Source organism: Phoxinus phoxinus, assembly GCF_949152265.1.
Source record: "Phoxinus phoxinus genome assembly, chromosome: 24".
In the NCBI taxonomy this organism is placed as follows: domain Eukaryota; kingdom Metazoa; phylum Chordata; class Actinopteri; order Cypriniformes; family Leuciscidae; genus Phoxinus; species Phoxinus phoxinus.
In genome coordinates, this window is record NC_136899.1 from 8621904 (window position 1) to 8649891 (window position 27988).

At 38.3% G+C, this 27988-nt stretch overlaps 1 protein-coding gene across 3 annotated transcripts; it reads right to left on the minus strand.

Moving 5' to 3' along the window:
* Nucleotides 1-431: 431 nt before the first annotated feature.
* On the minus strand, nucleotides 432-27924 carry map3k15 (mitogen-activated protein kinase kinase kinase 15). Of its 3 annotated transcripts, XM_079601035.1 has the most exons (30): nucleotides 27143-27924; nucleotides 25441-25580; nucleotides 22969-22992; nucleotides 20983-21060; nucleotides 20156-20349; nucleotides 18887-19055; nucleotides 18698-18804; nucleotides 18398-18568; nucleotides 17338-17450; nucleotides 17075-17234; nucleotides 16695-16845; nucleotides 16494-16601; nucleotides 16364-16413; nucleotides 16041-16136; nucleotides 15737-15824; nucleotides 15506-15639; nucleotides 14440-14567; nucleotides 14227-14357; nucleotides 14039-14144; nucleotides 12504-12661; nucleotides 11455-11638; nucleotides 9103-9280; nucleotides 6483-6657; nucleotides 6224-6409; nucleotides 4137-4242; nucleotides 3816-4047; nucleotides 2869-2987; nucleotides 2166-2275; nucleotides 1946-2022; nucleotides 432-1768 (listed from the first exon to the last, which is right to left on the minus strand). In XM_079601035.1, exons 1-30 carry the CDS (start codon nucleotides 27447-27449, stop codon nucleotides 1672-1674), a joined length of 4077 nt encoding a protein of 1358 aa, XP_079457161.1. In that variant the 5' UTR covers nucleotides 27450-27924; the 3' UTR covers nucleotides 432-1671. The 3 variants fall into 3 exon arrangements, with proteins under 3 accessions (XP_079457161.1, XP_079457162.1, XP_079457163.1); XM_079601036.1 differs by lacking the exon at nucleotides 20983-21060; XM_079601037.1 differs by lacking the exons at nucleotides 20983-21060; nucleotides 22969-22992.
* Between the last annotated feature and the right edge of the window lie 64 nt (nucleotides 27925-27988).

Here is a 27988-nt window from a genome sequence, read left to right on the forward strand (position 1 = left end):
TTAGATTGAGAACTGAAAAACAGATTCATTTTCCAAAACATGACGTATTTCCAGAGAGCAGTTGAGGATGAATACATGCAAAAATTATACAAATTATGTATTTGTGTCACTGAGATAAAACAAACACCACTACGGTGATTACTTTCCTTAAGTTTACATGATCCAGAAATGGAAATCTTACAATAACAATGTTTTCGCTCCTTATAAAATCAAATTTTTCGTTTAACTTTTTTTTAAATTCTTTCACATTTAGTGATTTTAAATGCACGTCTTTCTATCTTAAGAATGTTCCCAGTGATTGCAACCTTTTCCATAGCTTAGTTTCCAAACTATGGCAAATATTTGAAGGCAGTCAAATGACTTGCTTAGTCTAATAACTGTCATGTTACATTTAATGGAAAAACAATTTGTGGCCTCAGACATTTTAGAAATCCAGTTGCATGTCTGAGCTTTATTCACCTGAAGGGTTTGGCAATCAGAGAAGCAAGTTGGCATTTTATCTCAGACACAGCCTGAATATCCAGTTTACAAATCATTTTGAAAAGTCAGAGAAAGGCATCTTCCATCATCACATCATTTTCAGCGCACACAGAAGAGCAATAATTTAAACAGCTTAGACAGAACATTGGTGCTCAAGCACTACCGTTCCCACAAAACAGATATGCGATGCATTAACACTGAAACACGACAGCTGAGATATAAAACAAAAGATGACCAATCAATCAAATCAAACATAATAATTGGTGAATCCAAGACAAACAATTTTGGCGCTTTGAGTCATTGCATTTTCAGGTCATGGTGTTCAGCTCTGTATCAGACTACATGAAGGCTGAATGAACCCATATTAGAGCAACCACTGACACAACAGGTCTCATCATTCTTAAGAAATTGGATACATGTTTGTGGAACGTAAATTGCGGTTTAAGCAAGCCGAAGGCTTTTGTTTTCTGCAAGACTGGTCTTGCACATATTTTCATAAAGAATGAAAGTTGTGCGACGGTTGAAGTACAGGTAAGTATCATAGTTCCTGAAGTTGCATCTTGAATGTCATGATGAGGAGATAATGTTTATTTAAGTATTTATCTATACGTACAGGGGTAATTACATCCAAGCTTATTATAATACATCTAAAAGAGGCTCCTTAGCCCTGGTCCGAGAGGTCTGCGGTCATTTTGTCCATACAGTCCCTCAAAAAAGTATGTCACGTAATATTTTAGAATGAACTCAACACATTTTCCAGACTTGTAACGCTAAAACAAACAGTAACCTATATAAACTTTCTATCATTTAAAATGGCATGATCTGAAGTCCTACATTAAGTAGGTATCACTCTCTCCTCTTCCATTCTAGGCCCAGTCCATAGTCTCTTGGAGAGGGTCATTTCTTTACAGGCAACACCTCTCTGTAAAAAGCGGAAAGTACGATCTTTCCTAGATTGAGCCGTTTCATCCGCATGGGTTTTCCAATTGATATTCAAATGGAAATTAGATGTAAATCTTGGAGAGGCTTAAAACATATACAAAAATACCACAAATACATTAGGTCATAGCTGAAAGACAAGTAAACATGTCCAACCAGGAGAGAGCATGACATAATTACAAGTCTCTCATTGTAGGGATGTGTGTGAGGATGCAGGCTCAGGTGTACATTATCAGCAACTTCCTGCAGCTTTCATCCTTCTGAATTTCCCTCGTCATTATTGACCTTTCTAAGCCCTTTGTTTCGGTGCCTCTGAATGGCTTTCCAGACACGACACAGCACGCCACCCCTATAGTATGCACATACAAACAAAACAAATTCTGCAATTATCTACTGCAAGTACTGTATTATATTATATTTATTGCATTTAAAATGTGGCTTACGTGATCAAATAATTGAGATCACTATATGCAAATTAATAGTATACACACTCACTCAATTAAACATATCAGAATAAAACTCTCACCTAAGCCTGAGGCAGCGAAGGTCTTCTTTAGTCACATCGCTGAGAATGTCGTTGAGTGTATAATCTTCTACAACAAACTGTCAGAAACCACAAGCACTTGCCATGAATCATCTGTTTGTTTATCTATGAACAATCAACTTAAACAGTGAGTCATCATTTTTATATCGTGGGAAAGACACTATACACACACAGCATGATTCAGTGTTTAGTATGTTTTAACCTTATCTATGGTCTCAGGGTCAGCATCCTGCTCTTTCAGCCAGTCAGTGAGCTTTTTGTCAGGCTCGGGCTGTGCAGTAACGTGGAATATAGAGGGGGTGGAGGGCGTCTCTGGTGAGGATAAAGGAAAGATGAAGGAATGTTTAAGCACAGATGCTAAGATCCTTCTATATCATGTTAAGGCTCACTATGCAGAGCATTCAAAATCATTCAATGAGGTGCCACGGGCATTTCCTCAGATTATTTATTCATCCAATTATTTTTAAGGAGGCATTGCCTCTTCAAATGAAGTGGATGAGAAAATAATCTGTATTACAAAAATAAAACTGCAAATGTGACAAAATATGACATTAAAAAGTGTATAAATCACTAGTTTTTCTAAAGTAACACTGTCCAACAGCGTTTCAGTCCTCATTTCAGAAAACCACTGCACAACACTGTTGTGTTCTGTGATATTTGAGGTTGCCTATGTAGGCAGTAGACAGCATGGCGTCTCGCTAGTTCTTTTTAACAGAACTTGTATTTGCTTTGTTCTTTGAACTGGTTGTAAACAACTCCAGAGGTCAGAATGGGACACGGGAAAATAGATAGTGGTGAGTTGAACACTTTCTCTATTATGATTTCAGTGTAAATAAAGACAGAGTGAATGGCATAATAAGCGAGTCTAAATCAATAAGTGTGTGTGATTTGGTTACACAACTAACCTGCAGCAGCAGACTGCTGTCGGATCCTGATAAGCTCGATGTCGTGTACCCGCTGTTGGAGAGTTTGTCTCAGTACCTGCTGATACTCCCTCTCTTTCTGTACCAGCTCTTCAAGCAGCCTGCAGAGGGAGACATATTGAAACACTGTCTCTCAAACTATTCAAGCTATTGTCTTTATCATGAACTAATTGTAGTCGTCAAAGATCACATTTCACCAACTAAATCCAACAAGAAATGTCAGCACACAGAACACGGTTTTATGTTGTTTTTACAATCAAGATTTACACTCAAAAGTAAAACGGGAGAGTCTATAAGTGTTTTCCACAAATATGAATAAAAACATGGAATTTATTGGTAATATACTCACAGTATATTTTGTATTTGTAATATATAAAATACATCACCATTCAAAAGTCTGGGGTCAAATGTATATATAAAAATTTTTTTTAAACGTTTATTCAGCAAGGATGCATTGGCGTGATCAAAAGTGACAGTGAATATATTTATATTTTATGAAAGATTTCTATTTCAAATAAATGATGTTATTTTGAAGTTTCTTATCATCAAAGAATCCTGAAAAAAATTATCAAGGTTTCCACAAAAATATTAAACTGCTTTTTCTAAACATGGGCCTATTTTAAACTGTAATATTTCACAATATTACTGTTTGTACTGTATTTTGACCAAATAAATGCAGCCTTTGTGAGAAAAAGATATTTCCTTTATTTAAAAATAAAAGTAAGTAGGCTTACTGAGCCCAAACTTTTAAATGGCAGGGTATTTTAAATAAAATAAAGATCGATGGCCAAGAATTGTTTTTTTATGATTAGTTTTTTAGTTCTATTTTGAGTTTTGTTTTTCAATCCACTCGCAAAAAATTATTTTTACATTTAACTCCCTTCATCAGAATGATATTGAGTGTTTTATGAAGAAACTGCGGTGTGCACCTGCTGGTCTCCTGTTTGAGGCGTCCGAGCTGGGCTCCCAGCGGGTGTTGTGGCCGCTGAGCCTCATGGGATATGACTGAACTCAAGGTGCTGACTCCAGACGTGAGGGCTTGATCTTCCTGCGTCGTACGTGCCACTGATCCAAACACCCCATCATCCTCTTCATCTACTTCATCTGCGTCCTTATCTGCGCCCTCACTTTCCGATGCAGGCCCGAAATGTGTCTGCAGCTCTAAAACAGAGAGAGTGAGACTGTTGAGAAAGGTCTCAGTCTTCTGGTTTCTGGTTTTCCTTGTTTTTCCTTGTCTCTCACTCACACACCTGGAATTAAAATCGTAACAGCTGCCTGCACAGCCCGTCTGATGATGTTGTCCATGGCAAACATCCAGTGTGGTTTAATGTGGTGGTTCCTCAACACTTTATTCACCTGAGACACAAACAGTGAGGAAAGATGGATATTAAAGGGTTAATTCAATCAAAAATTTAAACTCTGTCAGCAACTACTCACCACTCACCCGTGAGACTTTCGTTCATCTTCGAAACACAAATTAAGATATTTTTTGATGAAGTCTCACTGCTTCATAGGCTTCTAGGTAATTTCAGTCTCCCGGCCCAGAAAAGTTAGTAAAGACACCGTTAAAATAGTCCAAGTGACTACAGTGGCTCAACCTTAAGATTATCAAGTGACGAGAATACTTTGTGCATTGTGTGCAAAAAAAAAAAGAAAAATTGAGAAGATGACGTCATGACATAGCCGGAAGCGCTACATTGTCTGTTTACAAGCAGAGGAAGACTTGTGCTGTACATAAAGCTGTCTTCGTAAATATGTCCGCAGATTTCGACGTAGATGAAGACTTGAAATTTTTTAACAAACCTTACTTATTCGAACCAGAATACACAGATATCTGTGTGAAATATCTGCGTCATCTTCTCAGTTCTTGCGCATCCGTCATCAGAGACCCACATGGAAGAAAATGAATAGTTGAATAGTTTTTTTGGCGCACAAAAAATATTCTCGTCGCTTGATAAACTTAAGGTTGAGCCTCTATAGTCACTTGGACTATTTTAACAATGTCTTGACTAACTTTTCTGGATCGGGAGAATGAAATTAGCAGCCTGTGAAGCAGTGAGAGCTCTCAAGATTTCAACAAAAATATCTTAATTTGTGTTCTGAAGATGAACAAAAGTCTTACGGGGTTGGAACAACATGAGGTTGAGTAATTACTGACAGAATTTTCATTTATGGGTGAACTAACCCTTTAATGTCATCAAACTCAAACCAAACACAAGAGGGAGACAAAAATGAGGCACTAACCAGATTCTAACATTAGGGGCTTTCACACCGGAGGAACCTTTTCATAGTTCCTAGACCTATTGGCGGAAGTTCTCGGATTTGGCAATAGGAACGATTTTAGTTCTAGGAACGCCTTTTGGAGGGACTAATTTAGCTCTTACTTCAGAGTAGGGTCTAAACCAGCACTATAGGAACTACCAGTGACGTGAGTGTACGCTGATTGGCCAAACGCACACGAAACACCAGCACCCGCCATTTTTAAAGCTCTGTAAACACACAGATCATAGCCTATATGTTTACTCTAGAAACGAACTCTACGAACATGGAAAACAGTGATAGATGGGCCTCTGAACCTTTACGTTGAGGAGAAAATACAACACAACTTTGAGGGGACCAAGCCAAACATGATTAAATTATGTATTTCTACTCAGCAAGCAACACTGGACATCAACCACATGGCATATGCTTATAACTTTTCATTACTGTCTACTACTTTCTATATATAAGTATAACAGTTCTATCTAATAACGTATTAGACAGGACTGTTAGACACATCGTAAACTAATGAACACGGAGAATGCGAGCGCTGTGTGCTCATCGGCTGGTGTTCTCAGCGCCGGGCGCCGTCAAAATGGAGCGCAGCTTACGGCACTTTAGAGTTCCTACTGGCGGTGCGAATGCAACCAGGAAAATGTTCCTAGGGGAACCATTAGTTCTCGGGGAACCACCCTGGCGGCTAGTTCCTAGAACTACCAGGTGTGAAAGCCCCTTCTTTATCAGAATACTTTATGTACTTTTTCCAAGATGTTAATCAATATAGAGAAAAGAAGAATCTCTTTGATGAATGAAGAGAAATTTCTTTGAAAAATGTCTTTGGTCCCACAACCAGGTGGATAAAAATCACACATCATTTGTTCAATGTACAACTATGTGCTGTGCGATTATGGAACACTGAAAATCCTTTGTTGGTGGCACATTGCAACAGGAGCAACAGCATATCCTCTGAGAGATAAATAGGATTTCATCAACTGTGTATCCTGTCTGGGAAGGACAATGAGATTGTATACTGCAGCAGCATTAGAAAAAGATACTATTCATACTGCAATCCACTCACAGAATCCTGAAAACCAAACAGAACAAGCTGGATCTGGTTGATTGACGTGCTGTCAAAGTCCAGGTCCAATTTGAGTTTTGATATAGTGGTTGCCATGACGCGTCGCTCGGGGCAACGTATAAAGTCCCGTAAGATGCAGATGATCTGTTTGATGTGGTCCACCGACAACTTCAACTCCTCCTGACCCTAAAAGACAAGGACACAATAATCAGTGCATGATTCAGACAATACACACAGACAATTACGCAGGGATACACACCTGAATGTGGTTCTCCATGAGGTTGGAGATCACTTTATCTTGGTCCTCATTGAGGACCTTGTAGAGTATGGCACGTCTCTCACTGTCTTTCTTCAGCAGGAAGAGGCCGGAGTCGCTGTTCTCAGAGGAGGCTGGAGAGCTGCGGTCCTCTGCTGTAGGACTCTCATCTGGAACACTGAATCAGTGAGAACATATTAATCCAAATAGTCTTCTACTTCAAAATATTTTAAAATGTAATTTATTCCTATGATGGTAAAGCTGAATCTTCAGCATCATTACTCCAGTCTTCAGGGTCACATGATCCTTCGGATCATTCTAATATGCTGATTTGCTGCTCAAGAAACACTTATTATTATTAATGTTGAAAACAGCTGTGCTGCTTAATATTTTTTGTGGAAACTGTGATTGAATAAATGTTCAAAAAAACAGCAAAAAAACGTTTGAAAATGTCATGGTTCTTGACGATTGATTCTACTATGGTAATCCAGTGTTTTTGCACAAATAAATGGTAATTTCAGAAGTAATTTCTAGTACCATATACAGAGACGGCCTTTTCAATTCGGAGGCCCATTTCAAAGAGAATGAGAAAAAATGTCTCAATGAGAAAAAAAGACAGACAAAAACAATGTATGCAAGCGTAATAACTTTATTATCTCTTATTTTATACTTGCTAGTTTAATATAAACGCATTTTATGTACCACTATCTCTTTAACCAGAATCGTGACCAATCACTGCCGAAATCACAACCATGACCAAAAACAGCATTCAATCTTCATCCCTCTCTTAGCCCCTCAGCGAGCATATTGGAGAGCGAAATGACTAGGCATTTAGAGCAAAGAAATACAAATTAGAGAACACGGATTAGATAAGGGGTTTAATAGGAATTAGTAATAAAATATGAATACGGATAGAAGTTGGCATTCCAATGACGGAGTGTTGCTAAAGCCCTGACAAGTTTGTCCTTATCCAGCAATCTCATAACATTGTGCTCGATTGACAGCAAGTGCAGACAGTCTCTTAATGCAGCATGGTGGATTTTATCGCAGGTTTGATTTTATCAGCCGCAGGCACGAGATATAAATATAGAAGAATAAAAAGCTAAAACTGTCATTAGGTGGCGGGAAATCATTGTTTTAACAGGCGAGTCATTGGCTGCATCCGAAATCGCATACTTCCCTACTATATAGTAGGCGAAAAAAAACAGTATGTGACAAAAGTTGACAAGAATTCACAGTTCTCATAAAATAGGTAAAAAGTACACGGATAACCTACTACTTCAAATGTTTCGCTCAAAACGGCTGTCTATTTCTGCCATAGATAGATGTGATTAACGTAGTACGGGAAGTATACTAGTATGCAGTTCCGAATTCAGCGTGCCTTGAGTCGTTCATTAGACCGATTAGTTCACTAAGGAAACATCAGTGTGTTGCTCAGAGATGCGTAATGGCTCTACTGTGGGATTTGTTTGGAACTATTTTCGTTTGCGAAATAGAGCAAAAACAGACAATATTCTGTTACAAAAATAGTCTAAACTGTAAGTCGCCTTATATTAACTTATTGTTTATTGAACTGTTGTATAAAATCAATATCACATTTGCAATTGTGCTGATATTCAGGAAAAAGCAGCTCTTGCTCGTGTGGTATTGCCTAAATATTAAAAACTCATAGATGGACATGTATATTTTCATCATATCTTAAATTTTGTCAGCATTTAAATATTAATTTTATTAATTTGGCTATTAACAATTTAATCTCATGATTTGTACCATTGTTTTTTTATTTTTTATTATCTCAAATATGGAATTTTAAATGTTTTATAAATGTTATTATAAAAATGACAATTTGTAATAAAAAATATATTAGGTATAATGAAATGTTAAAAATTAATAAAAATTAATAAACTTTAGGACAGAAAAAAAATGTGTCACTAGTAAGCAGCAGAACGTTTATTACATTTTACAAATGTTTTGCTCATATCTCATACTTGAGCTTTCAAATATCAACAAATTACCTGTGAATTTAATTTATCTGAAAAGTAAATGTTAACTTTGCCAGCCAAAGTATAAATAAATCTGGAGTGGTGATTAAAAACGTGATTTCGTTAGAGGAAAGAGGAAACGTGGTTAATGTGTGACAGCTCTGTGATTGGGTGTGTGCGTTGAAACCGAGGTGAAGAAGTGGTCAGTAAAGTGTTCATGGGATTATTTTATGAGCAACCAGAGAGCACCTGTTGTAAAAGGCATTATCTCATTACACACACATACATACACCTGCCCAGAAACCGCGGCCCAGCACACCTGTCTCCTCATTCCTCCGTGTTAATTAAACAGCGTTTCCAAGGAGTCGACTAGCTGTCAGGACGGGCCTCAGCGCTTCATGCCCAGGAAGTTGATTTACTGTCGGGCTGAGAGAGCCGAAGCAGACGCGGGTACTCAAGCTCCGTAAACACAGTCACGTCATTAACATTCCAGACGCTAATCCAACGCTCACATAATCTCATACATATACACACTTAAGCAACTACAGCTATCGCTGACCATGCATGACCTAAACTCGTCTGGACCGGTTTTCGGCTCTGCATTCACCTTAGTGCTCTGGCGAGGAATCTTCTGAGCTCACCTGAGGAAGTTTGAGTTGGGCGGTTTGATGAGGTTCTCGGAGCTAGAGAATTTTTTCTTCTCGAAAAACACGTCTTGTTTGGAGTCGCAGTCTGGAGACACGGAGCCCGGTTCACTGCTGCTGCTTCCCGTGGCCTCCGTCTGTAGCTGTACTGGTAACGAAACGCTGCGGATGTAGTCTAAATGGAGTAAAACACACACGGTTACACACACACAGCCACACAAATATGTACTCATTCAGTCAGACCAGAGTTTACCACAATTTTTTGGCTTTTTCCCACTCTGAAGTTCAAACCTTTCAATAAATTTATAATAGCCTAAATAATAAAGTGTAGTGTTATATTTTTAATACACTTTAAAACAAAACATTTTGTTGGGGCTGTCAATTCAACATGTTTTTTATATTGTTATTAATTAATTATGCCTCCTAAAGGCCATTAATAGACTATACAATATACATATAAATATACAATACCTACTGGCTACTGTATATACAAATACATAATAAACAAACAATTATTTACTCTAAAGACACATTTTGTAATGTCAGTTCAATTATTAAACTCATCTTCCACATTAATATAAATATATTTGCATTAGGGGTTTTAAATCAGCAAATATGTGAGATTGACTGCAATTAATTAAGAAATAATAATAATTGACTGACAGCCCCCAATTTAATTTATTACAATATAAAAGCACAACATTGTAACACTTTACAATAAGGTTTGATCTGTTAATATTAGTTAACTACTACATTAGCTAACATAAACAATGAAAAAATACTTACAAAGCATTTATTAATCTTAGTTAATGTTAATTTAAACATTTAGTAATACATTATTAAAATCAAAAGTTGTATTTGTTCATATTTTTTTATGGACCTAAGCTAATATCTAACTAATAATATTAAAAATGAATAAATACTGTAACAAATATATTGCCCATTGTTAGTTAATGCATATTAACAATAACTAATGGAACCTTATTGTAAAGTGCTACCCACAATATTACAATAATAAAACAACAACAAAAAAAATCTAAAAAGCTTCAATAGTTAAACCCCTAGAACCAAATCAATATTAAATCACAGAGAACACAAAGGAAAAGAAAAAAATGAAGAGAATTAGGAAAAATATGTCACAAAGAGCCAGAGCACACAAAGAACATGCACTCAATACAATCACAAGAAAACAAAAAAATATCTATGATTATGATTTCATGGTCCTCAGGAACACATAAGGACACATAGATGGGAGACACAAACCTTGCCACACTGTTAGACAGAGAATCCAAGCAGCCGATTGGTTGGCGTGAAGGGAGAAGGAAATATTGAGTTGTTATCATCTGCATGCTCCAGAGGCAAAGGCTGTTCAAAATATACTCCCTCCTCAGAGGAAACTTTTTTTGACCAAATTTTAAGGTAACACGTAGCATGTATGCTTCACAGAAATTACATTTTCCAGAAACCATTCCAAAAACCAGTAACAAATTCTTTCAAATACATTTTACAGACCCAAAACTTTTGAACGGTAATATATACAAAATTATATTTAATTTAATACATAGAAGTATTAACAAAAAGAGTGTTTAAACAAATATTTGGTGACATTTTTATTATTATTTTTGGTTAAACTTTTTATGTAGGCTAGCCTATATATTTTAATTCTTATTCGAGTATCAAGCCATTAGCTTAGCAACATGCTAACACCAAACTATTAAAATCAACCAAGGCTTCTGTGCAAAAAGTATTTATGTTGTTCACTACATGGAGTTTTTTTTGATTGAGTCACTCGTGAGCTTAAACGACAGACAGCAGTAGCCAGCTCACTAATATTTGGAACAGAGCTCTCTCACTAACATTGTTGTCTTCTGTCAATGTCAAAGAGAAATCTGAGTGGTTTGTAAGAAAGCAGTGTGCATGTTTGTGTGAAACACCACACCCTGAGAATGCTTTTCACGGACAGCGGGGTAGCTGACATGTGCGGCAGGATGGAAACAACTTGTGATGGTAGCGTGAGGCCGTACTGTGGGCTTTCCTCTGACCCCTCCCCTTTTCCAGGTCCTGTTGTTCCAACCCATCTCTTGTGCAAGTTCGATCTGGACCGCAATCGGCCGGCTGAGAGCAGTTCGGACCTGTTGCGAGGATCCCAGACAGCGCAGAGAAGCAGGAATGCCGGGCAATGGGGGGGGTTTGGCAGCTCTGTGTGTTTGCCTGCGAGAAATTATCCATGTGCGCGCTCTCACAGACCCAAAATGCCTTACACACCATGGATATGACCAGAAGGGTCAACCCAGGTCACATTATTATCACAGCTGCGGAAAGCATGTTAGACTTGGTAAGAGACGTTACCTGAGGGTTTGAAAGCGATCTTGCTCTTTTTGCCTTTGATGTTTTGACGCAGGAACAGATCCTTGAGCAGGTCCCCGGCCGTGGCTCGTTTACTTGGGTCCGGCTCGAAGCAGGAAAGGATGAAGGATTTGGCCTCTGACGAAAGAGACTCTGGGATCTCAGGATGGATCTTAAACATGCCCACCTGGTAGAAAAGAAAACCGAGATGAATGGAGGAGATGCTCTCTGATTAATAATAGCCTATTGAAGAGTATGAACAATACACAATATTTGACCAAAAAACAATGCATCTCTACAATCAAAAAAACATAGGCATGATGATCCATATTTTTTATTCATCATTTTAAAAATAAATAAATAATTAAATATTATTATAATTATATATACATACAAATAAATCCTTTCTTGGTCGGTTACCTTCTGCTTTGAAACCAAATTTTCTGTAAAGAACTAGATTATTAAACAAAATGATTTCTAAAAAAAGATCTCCAAAAATACTGTAGTAATTATATATTTCTTTAAAAGATCCAATAAATTAATACATTAAAAATATATATTACACACATATGCACAGACACATTATATGTTGCTTTATATAGTACATTCAATACCCATATGCATAAATAAATTATTATGAATTATACATTTATGTATATATTTCAATGTTATATATGGTAAAGTTGAATTTTCAGCATCATTAGTCCAGTCTTAAGTGTCACATGATCTTTCAGAAATCATTCTAATATGATGATTTATTTTCAGGGATTCTTTTCCGAATAAAAGTATTAATTTCTTTAATTTCTTTCCAAAAAAAAAATAATTTCTTACCCCAAACTTTCAAACAGTAGTGTATAATAAGTGTATAACTTGCACTATTGATATGTTTTAAAGTTTTTTAATCAAAGTTGGCATTAACATGCTATAACTTCTATCTAATGATAGTAAAATTAGTAAAGATACATTTATTGGGAATACACATGAATGAATGAACGAAGTATCAGCACGTTCCCTTTTTTCATTTATATTTTTTCAAGGAAATATATGTATACCTTGAACATGGCAGCCTGTGGCTCTCCCAGCTCATGGAAAGGTGGTTTGCCTGTCGCCATCTCTATGATGGTGCAGCCCAGGGACCAGATATCAGCAGGTGCCCCGTAACCTCTAGGGCCTTTATCGATGATCTCAGGGGCCATGTACTGCAACGTGCCTGGACAGAGGTTTACCAGAGAAGAGCAGAACTTCAGGAGATACGAATGTGCTGTGACAGGATGTTACACAAAATACAATAAATCAAGGAGAGAAGTTCAGAAGTGATGACGATGACAGTGGAAGGCGAGAGGGAGGACGGATGAGTGCACCTGCTCTGATGCTTCAGCAGTCACTAATGAAACACAAACACACTCCTGTCTCAGACGCTATGCTAATCTAATTACTCTCCCACAGGAGACATTCTCATGTTACCAGTGACCAGGACTCAGAATCGCTCACAACACTAGAAGAAACGCAGTCTATTTTGAGTCAGGAAATAAGGGTTATCTAAGTCCTGGAAAGGTGACCAAGTCCACACCAGTGGTTTGCAAAAAATGACTAACAGCCAAGTGTTTTCAAATATTGAGGAGACCCTTTCTAAAATATAAAGCTATATAGACTATTGTTCAAAAAGTTTGGGGTCACTAAGAGTTTTTTAAAGAAATTAATACTTTTATTCAGCAAGGATGCATTACATTGATCAAACATGACAGTACGGACTTTATAATGCTAAGAAAGATTTTTATTTAAAAAATTTTTTTAAACAAAAATATTAAGCAGCACAATTCGTCCATAACACGAATAAATTACCGGTACATTTTAAAATAATTTCAAATAGAAAACATATTTCACAATATTAGTTTTTATTCTATTTTTGATCAAATAAATGCAACCTGGGTGAGCATAAGTGACTTCTTTGTCAAATAATTTTATGTCAAATTATTATAGTTTAATCAATTACTTATTAAATACATCTTTATTTTGAATGATTAACTATTATTATTCATTTAAATAGCAGCTATTTGTCACGTCTTGTTTCGGTCCATGTTTCATGTCAGTCATGTGATTCCCTTGCCCTCATGTGATCCTGCCAGGGGAATGGTCTCCTGGAAACATATGTGGAGAAATGTATCGGACTCTGATGACAGGGGATCACAAGACTAGAAAAATGAACCACATGACAAGACATGAAACATGACTGACATGAAACATGGGCCAAAACAAGTCGTGACACTTTGATTATTTTACACTATTTTTCTCTTAACCTTTTTCCATCGACCCCAATTTGAAAACCCCTAATGTAGAGCATTAATACTGATATTGGAAATCACATTCTAAAATGTATTAATGTATGCTGACAGTGTTGGGAGGAATGAAACTCCCTCGGATCCTGTTTGGTGGGCTAATGATGGACTGAACTTTAAGCCCAAAACCCTGACCTGGCAAGACCACCAGGATGTATGATGCGTGACACGGGTCAAATGGAACAGGCAAGAGGGTCACATGGAGAGCACATTCTGTAACTAACAAAAGGCGATGAAAGTGAAACAAATACCAGTAAACGTTTCTGTGCAGGGATTGACTCCAGCCAGCCTCTTGGACGTGCCGAAGTCTGAGATCTTCAACACGCCGCTGTAGGTGTTGACTAAGACATTGTCTCCCTGTGGACAGATGAACGGGCATTGAACTTCTGGTTTTGGTTGCCCGCAAATATAGACCCAAAAGGTTTGTCACCGTTGTTACCTTGATGTCCCGATGAACGATTTGGTTCTCATGCAAATAACGAAGTCCTTCCAAGATCTGCCGAGTGTAGAAGATTATGGTGGCTTCTTTTAGAGGACCCCACTTTGAGCGTAACAACGCTGACAGACTTCCTGTGGAGGAGAGATGATGAATCATTTTTAAAGTAGAAAAGACATACTTAATATTCTTCCACACATGTAACCACACATGTACCTCCAGGGACCTGTTCCATGAAGATCTTGATATAGCCATCCTCTGACACAGAGCCCAGGTACTGAACAATGTTCCTGTGTTTCAGGTACTTGTGGAGGGCTATTTCCTCATGCAGTGGTTGGGAATACCTGTATATATCAGTGTTATTATAGTATTATTTAAATGCTATTATAGTATTCAAATTAGCTTTTATTTTTATATTTGTACTTTTCAGTTAACATTTTTAAAGCTTTAATTTCAGATTTTTTCTTTCGGTTATAGTAAGTTTAATACTTTAATTTAGACTAGTTTAATTTCAGTTAGTTTCAGCAACATTTCAAATTTTTCTAATTCATTTTTTATTTGATTTTATCTTTATTTCAATTAACAAAAACTATTATTAATAGTTTTAGTTAACAATAACAACACTGTAGAGGTGATATCAATTGTATATATCTTATGATTTAGTATTGTAGAACTACAATCGAAAAAAATGTAATTCTCTATTCATCTTCCCTCCTGAAAAGACCATCTATAGACCATTTCTCTGTCTGTCATACAGGGACCACTTTTCACAATCAAATCAATTCCAAATTGATCAAATTAAGTCCTACCCAACATTTATTCTGGTTAATATCATTTCAGTTGGAAATGCATCATATTGCTCCAAACAAAATCCAAAATACGGTAAAAAAACAACAACAGTATTGTACATTTTTAAATTCATTACAAAATTATTATTTGTTAATTAAAGTTATTGTTAATCATTACATACATCATTTTTATAATCACTCACTCACTCACTCACTCACTCACTCACTCACTCACTCACTCACTCACTCACTCACTCACTCACTCACTCACTCACTCACTCACTCACTCACTCACTCACTCACTCACTCACTCACTTTAATGTTCCACAAAAGAAAGTCAGACAGGTTTGGAACAACATGAGGGTAAATTATGACATATTTACTATTTTTGTCCCTTTAAGTGCCTGATGGAAACACCAGCATCCATAACACAACATATGCTGGTGAACATCCATGCTGGCCTTATCAAAAGGGTTATCATAAAAATATCTCACCTGCTGTCTCTCTCTGGGATCTCTTTGATGGCAATGCGCACCTGGTTACTGAGATCTCTCCCTGCGTAGACCACGCCATACGTTCCCCTACCTAGAACCACTCTGTCGCCATTTTCATTGTAGTCGTACTCGTACTACAGAACAATTCAGGAATTAAGTACACCAATCCACACCAATCCAACAAGAATCGACTAGTTTTTAGTCTAGTTAGTTAGTCTTTGAAGCGTTCACCTCCAGGGTGTCCCCGTCTCCCTCCCCCTCCAGCTCGACTGCATTTCCTGATCCGTCTGTGATCAACTCCTTCACCATGGAGCAGAACCTTCAAACAGGAGACAACCATTCCCACATCAGTGAGCAGATGACTTTTTTCAAGTAAATATACTTTATGCATTTAATCTAACTTTATTAACCAATGTCTTTGCTTCTGACCTTCAAAGATCCAATGCAATCATACTAAGCAAACATGACTTTAGATAAACATCTCATTTGCGTTTCATTTTTATATATTTTATAGAAACTTGACCTGAACACCAACCTGCCACACTGTTCCTCTGTGGAGAAGTAGATCTGGAAGTCGTCCGAGTTATCGTGGACGTACAAAAAGCAGCAGCGCTCATCAAATTTTGAGATGCTAGAGAGTGGAAGGATGCAAGATTTGTTTCACATCTCTGAGATCATCAATAAATTACATTTAAATGGAAGAATTGCAGCTGAAACAACATATTTTCATGTTTTGGCCGATATTAAAATTGTATATTATATTACCTATAAAAACAAACACTAGAAATAAAATGTATCGTTTTTTTAAAATGCTATTGTTAATTTAACCATAGAAAAAAAATCGAGACAGAATCTCACCTAATGCCTTTGATGGATGACGCTGTGAAGTTCCACTCATGTATCCCCTTCTATAACCAATTCGGAAAATCAAACAATGATACACAAAATAAAAGATTTCAGCAAACATGACGTCACATAAACCACTGACCGTCTCAGAAGGGGACACGTGCCATATTGAAACATTCTTCTCGTCAGCTTCACTGTTAATGGACACGTACGAGGGCTGGTACACTTTAGTCGGCTCCAGAATCAACACCTGCGTAATGGAAATAGGGACGAGTCTATTAAATGCTGTTTGGCCGATTCAGTTGTGTCCTGGATTAGACACTAATGTCAGGTGGTTTAGTACCGGAAAACGGAGGCCGTTCGTGGTTCCCTGTGTGGCCTCCACGATAATGTCCATCCAGAAGTTGAGTCTCTCTCTTTGAGGAGAATGCTCAGTATTCTGCTTCTTAAAATGCTGAATCAACTGAAGGTTTTGGACGACTGATCGCAGGTACCTGAAAGATGAAATGAATGCGAGTTGCATTAAAGCCCAATTTTGCCATTTCAGAAAGTTGAGCTGTGAAAAGAAATAAGTAGAAGGAGGAGGATGGGGCCAGATTCAAATTCACATTTCCAGCATTTTGGCGAAATGCATCTGGACACAACCGTTAGGCCACAGCTCCAACTCTATTTCTTAAACTTAACATATAGAATAAATATTCTACAGGTATATTGTATATGTACCATATGGGTGGTTTGAGTTTGAAGAGTTTCTCTGCGGCCTGGACAGCTTTGGGGATGTCATTGGCAAGCATGCCGACAGTAAAGAACTGCCCCACATCCCAGTAGTTATTCATCTTCTCCAGACTGCCTTTACGGCCCAACAGACTGTTCAACCTCACACCTGAGAAAGAGAGAGAGAGAAATGGTGATAAGGATGGAGCTGTGCTCTTAATAAAGTCAATGGACTGGGAGAAACAGGATACAGGAAGTGTGCTCCTCCTCACCGATCTTCCTGAGTTCTATGGAAGTCTCAAACTGTTGTCCGGACACTATAAGCAGCACTGCCAGATTAATGCCTGAATACAGAGTGGGCTGCAGCTCAAAGCCTTTTCTATACCTACAACACATACACACTACACATTAACATTTTCATGACAGTCACCACCACAATAATACAGTGTCATAGGTGGATGCCAGTGCTTTGCTATGTACTGTAATTGCTACGGGTTTTTAAGTAGATTTGTTGTGGATGCTAGGGTGTTCTTGGTGTTTTAACCCACTTAATGCAATCATTAGGGTGTTTTAGCACATTTAAGGCCCCGAAATACTTCAAGTGAAATCGAAAAACTGATGTGACGTCATTTCGAAGTTTGTTTCGAGTCAGATGTTCGTGGGTAAAAACATGAACCCACTGGAGACCCGTTTTATATAGAAATTTTCAATTGTCCTTCAGATGAAATGAGACACTGACACAGTTTTTCATGTTTAATACGGCAAAGCTGTTTGCTGTTAACAATCTACCCCTAGGCGAAGAACGAAAGAGAACTTCCGCTTGAGTATTTCGAGGCCTTTAATGCGGCTGCGAGGGCGATCTAGGTGTTTTTATGCAGATGCCTGAGTCTTCTGGGTGTTTTTAGCACACGTAATGTGTCTGCTCTACTCAGTATTTTTAGCACATTCAGTGTTGTAGCTAAGGTGTTTTTAGCACACTTAATGCGGTTGTTGGTGTTCTGTGTGTTTCACGGCTTTTCTTGCACCTGCTATGGTAATCTGGGTGTTATTAGCATATTCAATACACCTACCTGGGTGTTCTACCACATTTAATGCAGCTGCTAGTGCATTCTGATAGTTTTTAATGCAGTTGCTAGGGTGTTCTAGGGGTTTTAGCATATTTAATGAGGATGTCAGGGTGTTTTTTTAAAGTTTTTTTTTAGCATACTTAAATAATGAAAAAATTTTTAATAATGCAGATATTTGTTCCAGAGACTAACCTAAAGGATTTCCTCCATTTAAAAAAAATTAAAAAATAACATGACCTTTGAAAAGTGAGCTTCGCGCACTCACCACTGGATGGCGTTCTCTCTGTTCTTGGTGTCCTTGCAGTCAGAGTCGAGGAAGATGTCTTTATAGATGCGCCCACACAAGCAGAACATATCAGGTGCAGGGTGCTCACATGACTGAAGAACCTGCAACATCACACGCAAAGCCTGCTCTCGATCTCCAGGGCTGTTTCGTCTGCGTTCGCACACACACACACAAATATAAATGCATGTGTTCCTGAGATCAAACGCTGTATAAGTTAAATGTCTGTTTGCCAAGCATATGAATAGGAGAATATACCACACAATGCAGATTTGTGGTCACCTATTGAGCGCAAAAGCATAGTGGAACTGAATCATGGGCTGGATGGCCAAGTCACAGGTGGGCAACATCTCAATGGTCTGTACCAATTTAACCATGGCATCATAGTCCTGAAAACACGAACCAATGACCATTAAAACTCAGCTGTAAAGTTTTTGAATGCTTAGATGTTTTTTGGTTGATAGTATTTACCTGTATATCTCTGTAGGAGAAAAGCAGGTTCATTACAATGTCCTGAGTCAAGACCTCAGTGTTGTCGATGCGGAGTTTGATCCGGGTAAGCTCCTTGGCCAGCTCCTCACCCTGGTATTTATCTCGAGCTTTTCGGATGTCGTTCAGGAGCGTGTCTTTGTAAGAAGCACTGTCAGGGAGGAATTTACAACAGGATTTAGTATACACTGATACATCTGCAGGTACTACAAACCTCAGGTATACTCTTAAAGGGATAGTTCACCCAAAAATGTAAATTCTTTCAGTAATTATTCACCCTTGTGTCGTTCCAAACCCGTAAGACTTTCGTTCATCTTCAGAACACAAATTAAGATTTTTTTAATGAAATCTGAGCGCAAGAAGTTTGTTCTCGCGCGTCAAGCAGGTTCGGTTGAGCTTCTGTTTATGTTCTCTGATCAATGTTTATATGTGAATAAAAGCCAGTTAAATCTGTTTATCAAATAAAGCGACCGAAAATTTGGACTAAACCCCTCAATTCATTTGGATTAGTTTCTCTTTATGAACTTTTCAAGCATCAAAGTGGTAGTTGCACATAGCTTTCAATGGAGGGACAAAAAAAGCTCTCAGATATCATCAAAAAGATCATCATTTGTGTTCCGAAGATGAACGAAAGTCTTACGGGTTTGCTGTGAAAACTACGGTGGCAGAGAGAGAGCTCTTTTTTTTTCAGTCGCAGCGCATTGAGCACTCTCGGTCCGCGTAGAAAACCCCTTTTTGGGACCATCTGATGCATCTAAACATCATGCAACAACAATTAATTTTGTTTGTACCTTACGTGTTCTTGCCCAGCTAAAAAGTGGGTTAGCAATAGTCAAAAATCTATCTACACGAGACTTGTACTGTGTGTAACAGGGCGCTGAAATCATTACACTACAATCTGCGGGAGTTCAAAAATTTGATACCAGAGCTCTAGGTGAAAGGACACCCCGATGCTTGTTAGAAGCTACAGTAGTTCCTAATAAATCTTGCATGCACCTGTGCATGTCTGTCTTGACGATATTATCTGACTGCTACATCCCATTTGGGCTGAGTCCCATTTCTACACTTCAGGGACAAGGAGATGTGGTCAAAAAAAAAAGTGTAACAATCACAAATTAGAAGATGTTCGCTTGATTTATGTTCAGCAAAACATGGCATGACACGGTTACGTAACTCTGTAAAGGATCTTCTGAAAGCAAGACCATAGAGTGGGCATCCTGCCAAGAGTGATCATAATGTCAGCAGTCTTACCAAGACGTGACGTGAATGTCTTTGAGTAAGTTGACAAAGCGGTCCACCAACGGGACGCACAGAGGTCCAAGAAGGTTGTCCCAGTTTGGTTGCATGTACTCCGATGCTCTACGCTGGGCCACGTTCTCACAGCACAAGTACTCGTTGTTGGGCGTCATCAAGTAAGGGATGAAATAGTAGTTTCCACTGGAGGCCTAAGAAAGAGAAACAAATTCTAAATCTGAGAAAAAATGCAGTATAGACCTATTCTTTGATGGTAGGAGCACTTTAGAGACCACTGGAATATGAAGTCTGTACCTCTGTGTAAAAGTACAAACTGTCTGTCAGAAATGATGTGTTAGCGATCATGTACTCAAGCAGCTGCCAGCCAAGAGATGTGAAGTGCCAAATGAAATCTTGTTGACACCTTTGTGATCATGTACTGTCCCAGATTTCCAGAGTGAAATGGAGGTGGTCGAAGCGCATCTTAGCAATCTGCCACATCAACACCTCAAATGCAAGGGGTCACCTAAAGCCTCTTTCAAGTCAAATGGTCACCTTACACTTCTAGACTATTTAAACTGTAAGGACTGTGTTCTAATCATAGCTACTGAGCACATTTTAAATCCTCAGACTCTTCAGCTAAAGCATTGTGGTTTTTAAAATGGGGTCCAAGGGGGCCACAAGGGCATGGGGGTCCAGAAACTACCAAGCATTTGGATCCACTTAATGGAAATGAAGCATTTAAAAGTATTTTAGTGATAGTGACAGACATCAGTGGTCACTCTCATACCAATACATGAATATGGGATTTTCCCAGCATGCACTAGCACACTTACAGTACCTACTTTGTTCCTTAGGCTGGAGCCCCTGTACTCAGGAGGCAACTGGACCCATGGGAAGCCTATTTTAACAGGCCTTGCAGCCTACTCCAGGTAACACACGAGATAGAGAGAAAGAAAGAAAAGGAGAGCAAACAGTGAAGGGAACTGAAAGGAAAAGAGAAAAAGAGAGTGACAGAGAAAGAATATACACTACACTGCACAGTATGAATTAAAGACAGGAAAATAAAGGCGGAGTAAGACAAAAGCAAAGTTCATCCGAAAAATTCTGTCATTTACTCACCCTCATGTTGTTCCAACACTAGTCACTCTTTTCCGTGCATTTACATTTAATAGGGAGTTGACATTTCAAGCTTCAAAGAGATGTAAAAACGTAAAAAAAAATATGAAAGATGTAGTTCATACGACTCATGCTCTGTATGAGAAGCCATTTAGAAACCGCACAACACCTTTGTGTGAGGCAGTGGCATTATTGTTAAATAAGAACTATAACTACTAAAACATTTTTGTTAATCGAAAAAAATTTGATATGAAATAAACTATAAATATCATATTAAAAACTTAGTGGACCTATTATGCCCCTTTTAACAAGATGTAATATAAGTCTCAGGAGTCCTCAGAATGTGTCTGTCGAGTTTCAGCTAAAAATAGCCCACAGATCATTTATTATACCATGTTGTAAAAGCTCATTTTTGAGTGGAAGAAAAACCATGCTTTTTCGTGCATGTATCTTTAAATGCAAATGAGCTGCTGCTCCCCACCCCACTTTTCCCGAAGAGGGCGGAGCGTGCCTCGAACACCCTGACAAAAACTAGAACATCCGTTTAGTTTTAATTATCATCTCTATCGCGGTCACGTGACATTGCAGTTCTTCATCATTATGAAAGTTTAATATCTGCATTAGTTTGAAAGCCATATCAGTCTAAACTTCTGATATATGGTTTCCTGAGCGCACACATCCGAAGCACTCGCGCAGAAAGCTGACTGTCAGACGCCGCGTCCCGTGAGTCTTAAACTAAGTTCTCTTTCACGTCTTATTGCGCTTAAACTATCAAATACACACAAACAAATTCACTGCAAATCCTAGCTTCATCCTTGCTACGTTTATGAGAGTTGATGAGAGAAGTAGCCATTTGGAAATGACTCTTTTCAATGAATTGGCTGATCCAGTTCATGGGTCTTTTTACTCATGAATTATTATTCACACAGCGATCAAGTTACTGGAAGTTAATGTCATCCGAAAAGAACACAGATTTAAATTTCACCCCGTTCCTCACACAAAGCCTTCACATGACACCAGAAGCCCACGAGACATACGGACCATTTTTATGAGTGTTTTTGCTGGTTTTTGAAGCTTGAAAGCTTCACTCACCATAAAACTGAGGCACAGTCTTGTCCAACAGAACAAAGAAAGTCATACAAGTTTGGAACATGAGGTTGAGTAGATAATGTCAGAATTCTTGGGTTAACAATTCCTGAGAAAGATGCCCGAATAATTCCTAATGAATATTAAAGAGCAAAAATTGAATTTCATTTGTGTCCACAAAACTGATGTTAAGAAAATAACACACTTTTGCTTGTTTCTGAACCATTTCAATGAATCACATAGCTTTAAATTGCTGCTATAAAAGGTCAGATTCCTCTCTGTATGCATTCAATAGAAGAGGTTTATTTAAAGACTAACACTCAACGACCATGACACCTTGAGAGCCCTTCATCAGAATTCGCAATAGTCTTCACAACTGGACACAGCGACCCGCCATAACCGTGTGTCCACTCACAGATTAGTGTACTGTGTGTGCATAAAGAAGAGTTTGGGAAATTATCTGCCCACCAAATGAAGTGGAGGATATATTTTCGAGCGCTGACACAGAAGAGCATGTAAACGTACTGTATGTCATAAGAGCTCCAAAAATAGTCTCATACACAAAGCTCTTGGCACACCAACAACGGAGTCCAAACCTCATCAGATTACATCCTTTTGATACTTACTGTGTTTTTCTGTGCCACCATGTCCTATGCAAGAAACAAAAGAAAAGAAAATAATTACTGAATATTTCCAAAAATGCATGCATACTAAAGCAATAAGCCTCAAGAAGCCATGGTTTACAGTGAATTTAGAACAGCTTAGTGGCGTTGTTAGGCATGACGCAGAGCAAAACCCCATTAGCTGTTCTAAATTCACTGTAAACCATAACTTCACAGGGCGTATCGTTTTATAAAACGGTTATTCTACATACCTGGCAAGGTTTTATAAAATAAACACATAGACAACTCTTCCGTCAAGCAATATAGTTCTTCAGAACAAGCAACACAGAGGCATAGTGGCGGAGTAATATTGATGTAATGCGGTCACATGTGTATGTTTGTGGAGTCATTTACAATGGCTTAGAATGTGGGTCAACCAATCATAATCAAGGACTCGAACTGTCCAGGACTATCCTATATAAGTCCCAAACTTCCCAAGTTTTGCTGTCATGTCATTTATTATACTTATTCCATGACTGATGGCCATGTGGCGCAGTGAATGGAACCGGACTGAATCAGTTGGACACAGCAGCGTGACAGACAAATACACAAACAGATCGTGTGACAACAACGCTCCTCCCCGCACGTGATTGTCATCATTTCAGTATGCTAGAACACATGCCTTCCAATGTCTCTGTGGCAATGTGGCTATGAGCAGCTGTCCCGGGCTGATAGCATTCCTTAGCTCGAATACAGATCGTGTTGTTCAGGCAGCTCTCCTGTCCGGTGCCACGAAAAGATAAACTCCATCCCAAGCTGAGAATAGCAGGTCAGGCCCTGCAGCCTAGTAGTGGACGGCCTCTTTGTTCTGGTGACAAAGATACTAGTCTGAGGGCTCGAAAGTTTAACCTCCCATCAATCTTTGCTAGTATTTGTGTGGTGGTTGCACTTAGAAAAGGTTCTCATAAAAATATGTAATTCTTAAGTAACGCAGCCGGATCATTTCCACAATGACCAACGCAATCTACCAAGAGATGCTTTTTGGGCCATTATGCCATTTTTTTTTTTACAATAGCCCCAACTTAGGAATTATATTATATTCCTGTCATAACTTAAAGTGCCACCACACAAATACTAGCAAGGATTGAAGGGAGGTTAAAACTTTCGAGCCCTCATGGTTCTCTTTTAGTATCTTTGTCATCTTTGTCAACAAAGGCGCCGCCCACTGCAAGGCTGCAGGGCCTGGCCTGCTATTCTCAGCTGGAAGGAGTTTATCTGATAGGGAAACTCCTTTAAATGCATATGCAATACAGTCAGCCGCAAAAATAACCCTTTTTTTCACTGTGTGTCTTTAGGAAATCCTTACAGTAGTTTTGTAGCGCCAAAAGAGAGTTTGCACAGGTGCAAGCTATTAGTAGATCTGACCCAAAGTCTCTTTTTGTGGACATTTTTTAGGTGAAAAGTAGTTAATTCAATATTAATTTTTTAAATAAAATTTCTAGAAATTAGCTAGACATCTGCAAAAGTGCTTTTTTAAAATGAATAAAAAAATATATATTTTCAAGAAATAAGCTAAATAAGACAAAGCTTTTTTTGTGTGGATGTCTTAAAAGGGGAAAGTAAATGTTTTATTTATTTATTATTATTAATAAATAGGATTTTCTTTAGGGGTAAGATTGTGGTTTTGGATAACTTTCTGCAATCAACAGCACTAAACAATTGCAAAATAATTACTGTTACCAAACAGGTTTCCAATCTTCCATTGTACAGGCAGTCCTACCTCAAACTCAAACTATTCATTAAATCAATATTATTTAAACCAGTATTTACTCTTTTAGGGAAAATCAGACTACATATAGCTTTGTTAAAATCATCGAACATTAAAAAAGTGACACACATCACCTTTAAGGGTGATATATTATGATTTTTTTTTACATTTCTTTAGTGTGTAATGTTGAGCATGAAAAAGGTCTGCAAAGTTATAAAGCACAAAGTCCACTCCAAATGAACGTATAATCTATATCAGGGCATACTGTTTCTGAACCCCCTGAAACACCATGATTATAATCTTGAGTTTTCTTACAGGAACGTACACATCACAATATCCCACATTTAAATAATTCCCACCAAGGCATATGCAAAATAAAGGGTTGAAGCCTGGCTGAGTTGTGTCGAAACTTGCAGTAATGATAAGGGGAGTGGCATTTCCGAAACATGCTGGAAGCGGTTGACCAATCATGACACACTGGTTCAGCCAACCAATCAGAGCACATTGAGCATTTTTGAAAGGAGGGGTTTCATAAAGACCAGAACTAAACAGAGCGTAACTGACAGAATGTAAAATATGTGAAATATAAGGTGTTTTTTTTTTTAATTCAAGCATGAAAACCTATTGTAGTAGACCCTATAAACAAAATCAAAACTTTGTTAAAGGGCTTAACAGGTCAACAGAAGTCTAGGTAAACATACTGTTCATGAGTGTGTTAAGACTCTCACCTTAAGGGATTGTGCCGTGTCAGGGTCCGTGTCGTGGTAGAGGATGACATTGTTGGCCATGTCAAAGCTCTCACGCACACCGAGGTGATAAAACAGGGATGGCTGTCTGAACACATCGCTCATGTCCACAACTGCAATGTCTGCAATCAATCAAAAGACAGTAAGCACTCGGGGAGACCATAATGCTGAACCCCACTATAGTACACTCTAGTTTTGCATACTTTAGGCATCAGTCTAAGTGCCTGTTATTTAAGAAACATTTTATGAGCTTCTTTTGTTTATTATGACTGTCCATGACAACACGCACTAAACTCTTTAAATAACCTTTTGTCTGTTTAAAGTTAGTCCTAAGGGCATATTTGTTCTACTATATATGGTTATATTTGTTCGATTCCAGTCAAACACAGGCTGTGCTTACTCTGTTGAAACTATGCAAACATCTGAAATCATGTTTAAAAGCCATGCACTAGTATAAGCTCAAAAATACAAGACCAGACTTGATGTACTGTAAGATGCATGACTCACATTCATAGTAAAGAGGAGAAGATGGAAATACAATAACAAGAAGACTTGTCTATAGAACTGCAGAGAGTTTTGAGAAGTGCTGCAAATGAGCCATGCTCTAGCAAATTTTTCTCATTTTCTCACCCTCCTAAAGCTCACATGTAAACATATTTTGATCACCCAGAGTAATGCGTGCAGCCACTCCCACGAGAGAGAAAGAGACCTCACTAGACCTGGCGAGTGAATTCCAGGAAAGGAATGTGCTTGAGGCAGAAGATCCCAAAAACACAACTAATATCCCTTGAAAGAGATTGCCATAACCTTTAAGTAGGCTAATAGCCTTCCCATAGGAAAGCTCATTGATCCCTAACATCACTTACATTACCGTTAACTATTTAGCATAATTACTTTTTGAGAAACTTTTTTACCTGTAGTACTATCTGTCTGTAATATGTATAATATACTGTTTTATAATATATATTTAATATGTTTAATATATATATATATATATATATATATATATATAATGTAGGCTATAAAAAATAATATATATAGTAATTATAATGGTTGCTTTTTCTTGTGTTATATTGTTTTATTTATGATTATTCAATGAATATATATATAATTTTTTTGCATGGTATTACTATTATTCACTTTTTTAAATGAATTTACCGGTATGTAATAATTATAAGAGAGCAACTACATGTTCTTGATTATGTACAGCACCACCATTTATTTATTTATTATTTATAATTTTACATATTTATTTATATTGATATTTTATGAAGTTTTGTTTATCACGTTTTATTATTTATATAATATTATTGTATTTGCATGATATTACTACAGTTGTAGTACTATTTCTATTCTTACAAAATAATTTAATTCAATTGCAAACCCATGCTCTAAATCTTACATGACCAATGCCAATGAGTTTCTATCCTTCTAGAGATGCACCATCCTGCAGAGCTGAATGTTATTATGCAAGTCCTGGTCCAATAGGCTCTCTAAAATCACACACTTTGGATGTTTCCGTGATCCAGCACACACTATTCAACTCATTAGCTCGTTGTTAGAGGCTCCAAGAACTGAACTGGGTGTGCCAGATAAGAGAGACACCCAAAGGGTAAAGTGTTGGGGGGCTCTAGAACAATATCCTCGAGCACCCATGCCTTAAACCTCCCTTGCAGTGCCTCACCTGCGTCATAAAATGTATCAAGCACAGTGGTCTCCCCAAAGTCTAATCGTCCAAAAGTCACTATAGTTAATATGGCACTCTCCGCGTCGCAGGCACGCTGGAGACACTGGAGCGCCCCGGATTCCGGGCTGTTCGCGGCCACTGCTTTCAGTCCATCATTCAGCACATAAACCGCTCGCAGGGACCTCTGTTTGGTCACCGGACTCGGGCTGGTCACATCAGTCCTCTCCACGCCTGCCGACATGGAAACCGCTGCGGTGTGGTCGCCACCAGTCTCTGATGTGGGTTGATTGGACATGATCTCCATACTGCGAGTAATTGTTTTGTCCCTCTGCGCGTTCCTCCTTTTCTTTGCGCCGTTAATCAATAATGAATAACCAAAGTTTAGGGCGCACCTGTGGCACGGAAAGGCGCGTGGCTGTGACGTCCAGCGTCTTGCGATTCATTAAAGCAGCGCGCATCACTACATATTAAAATCCGGTCCAGTTTTATCTCGTTTGGGCCAGCGGTTGTGCAATTATACAAAATGCAGCTCCTGTGAATTAACGCGGAAAGTGCAGAAAGTCAGACAAACTTAAGGCGTCCCGCGCACTCGACGTCTCCAAAGACAGGCATTACCATCCTATTTGAGGAAGTCATTCCTCCTGCCCTCTCTGCAAACTGATCTGATCATTTCCTCAAACCTCTGTCCTTCCGTTCAGGCGTAAGTGCATTTCATAAGAGTTTAGTACGCGAGGAACGTCTTGTGGTTGTTGCTGCATGTACGGTCTCTATTGAATCATCTGGAGGAGATGTCTATATATAAAACTTGCCCGTGTTGATACGCGCATGGCAAACAGAGCACCA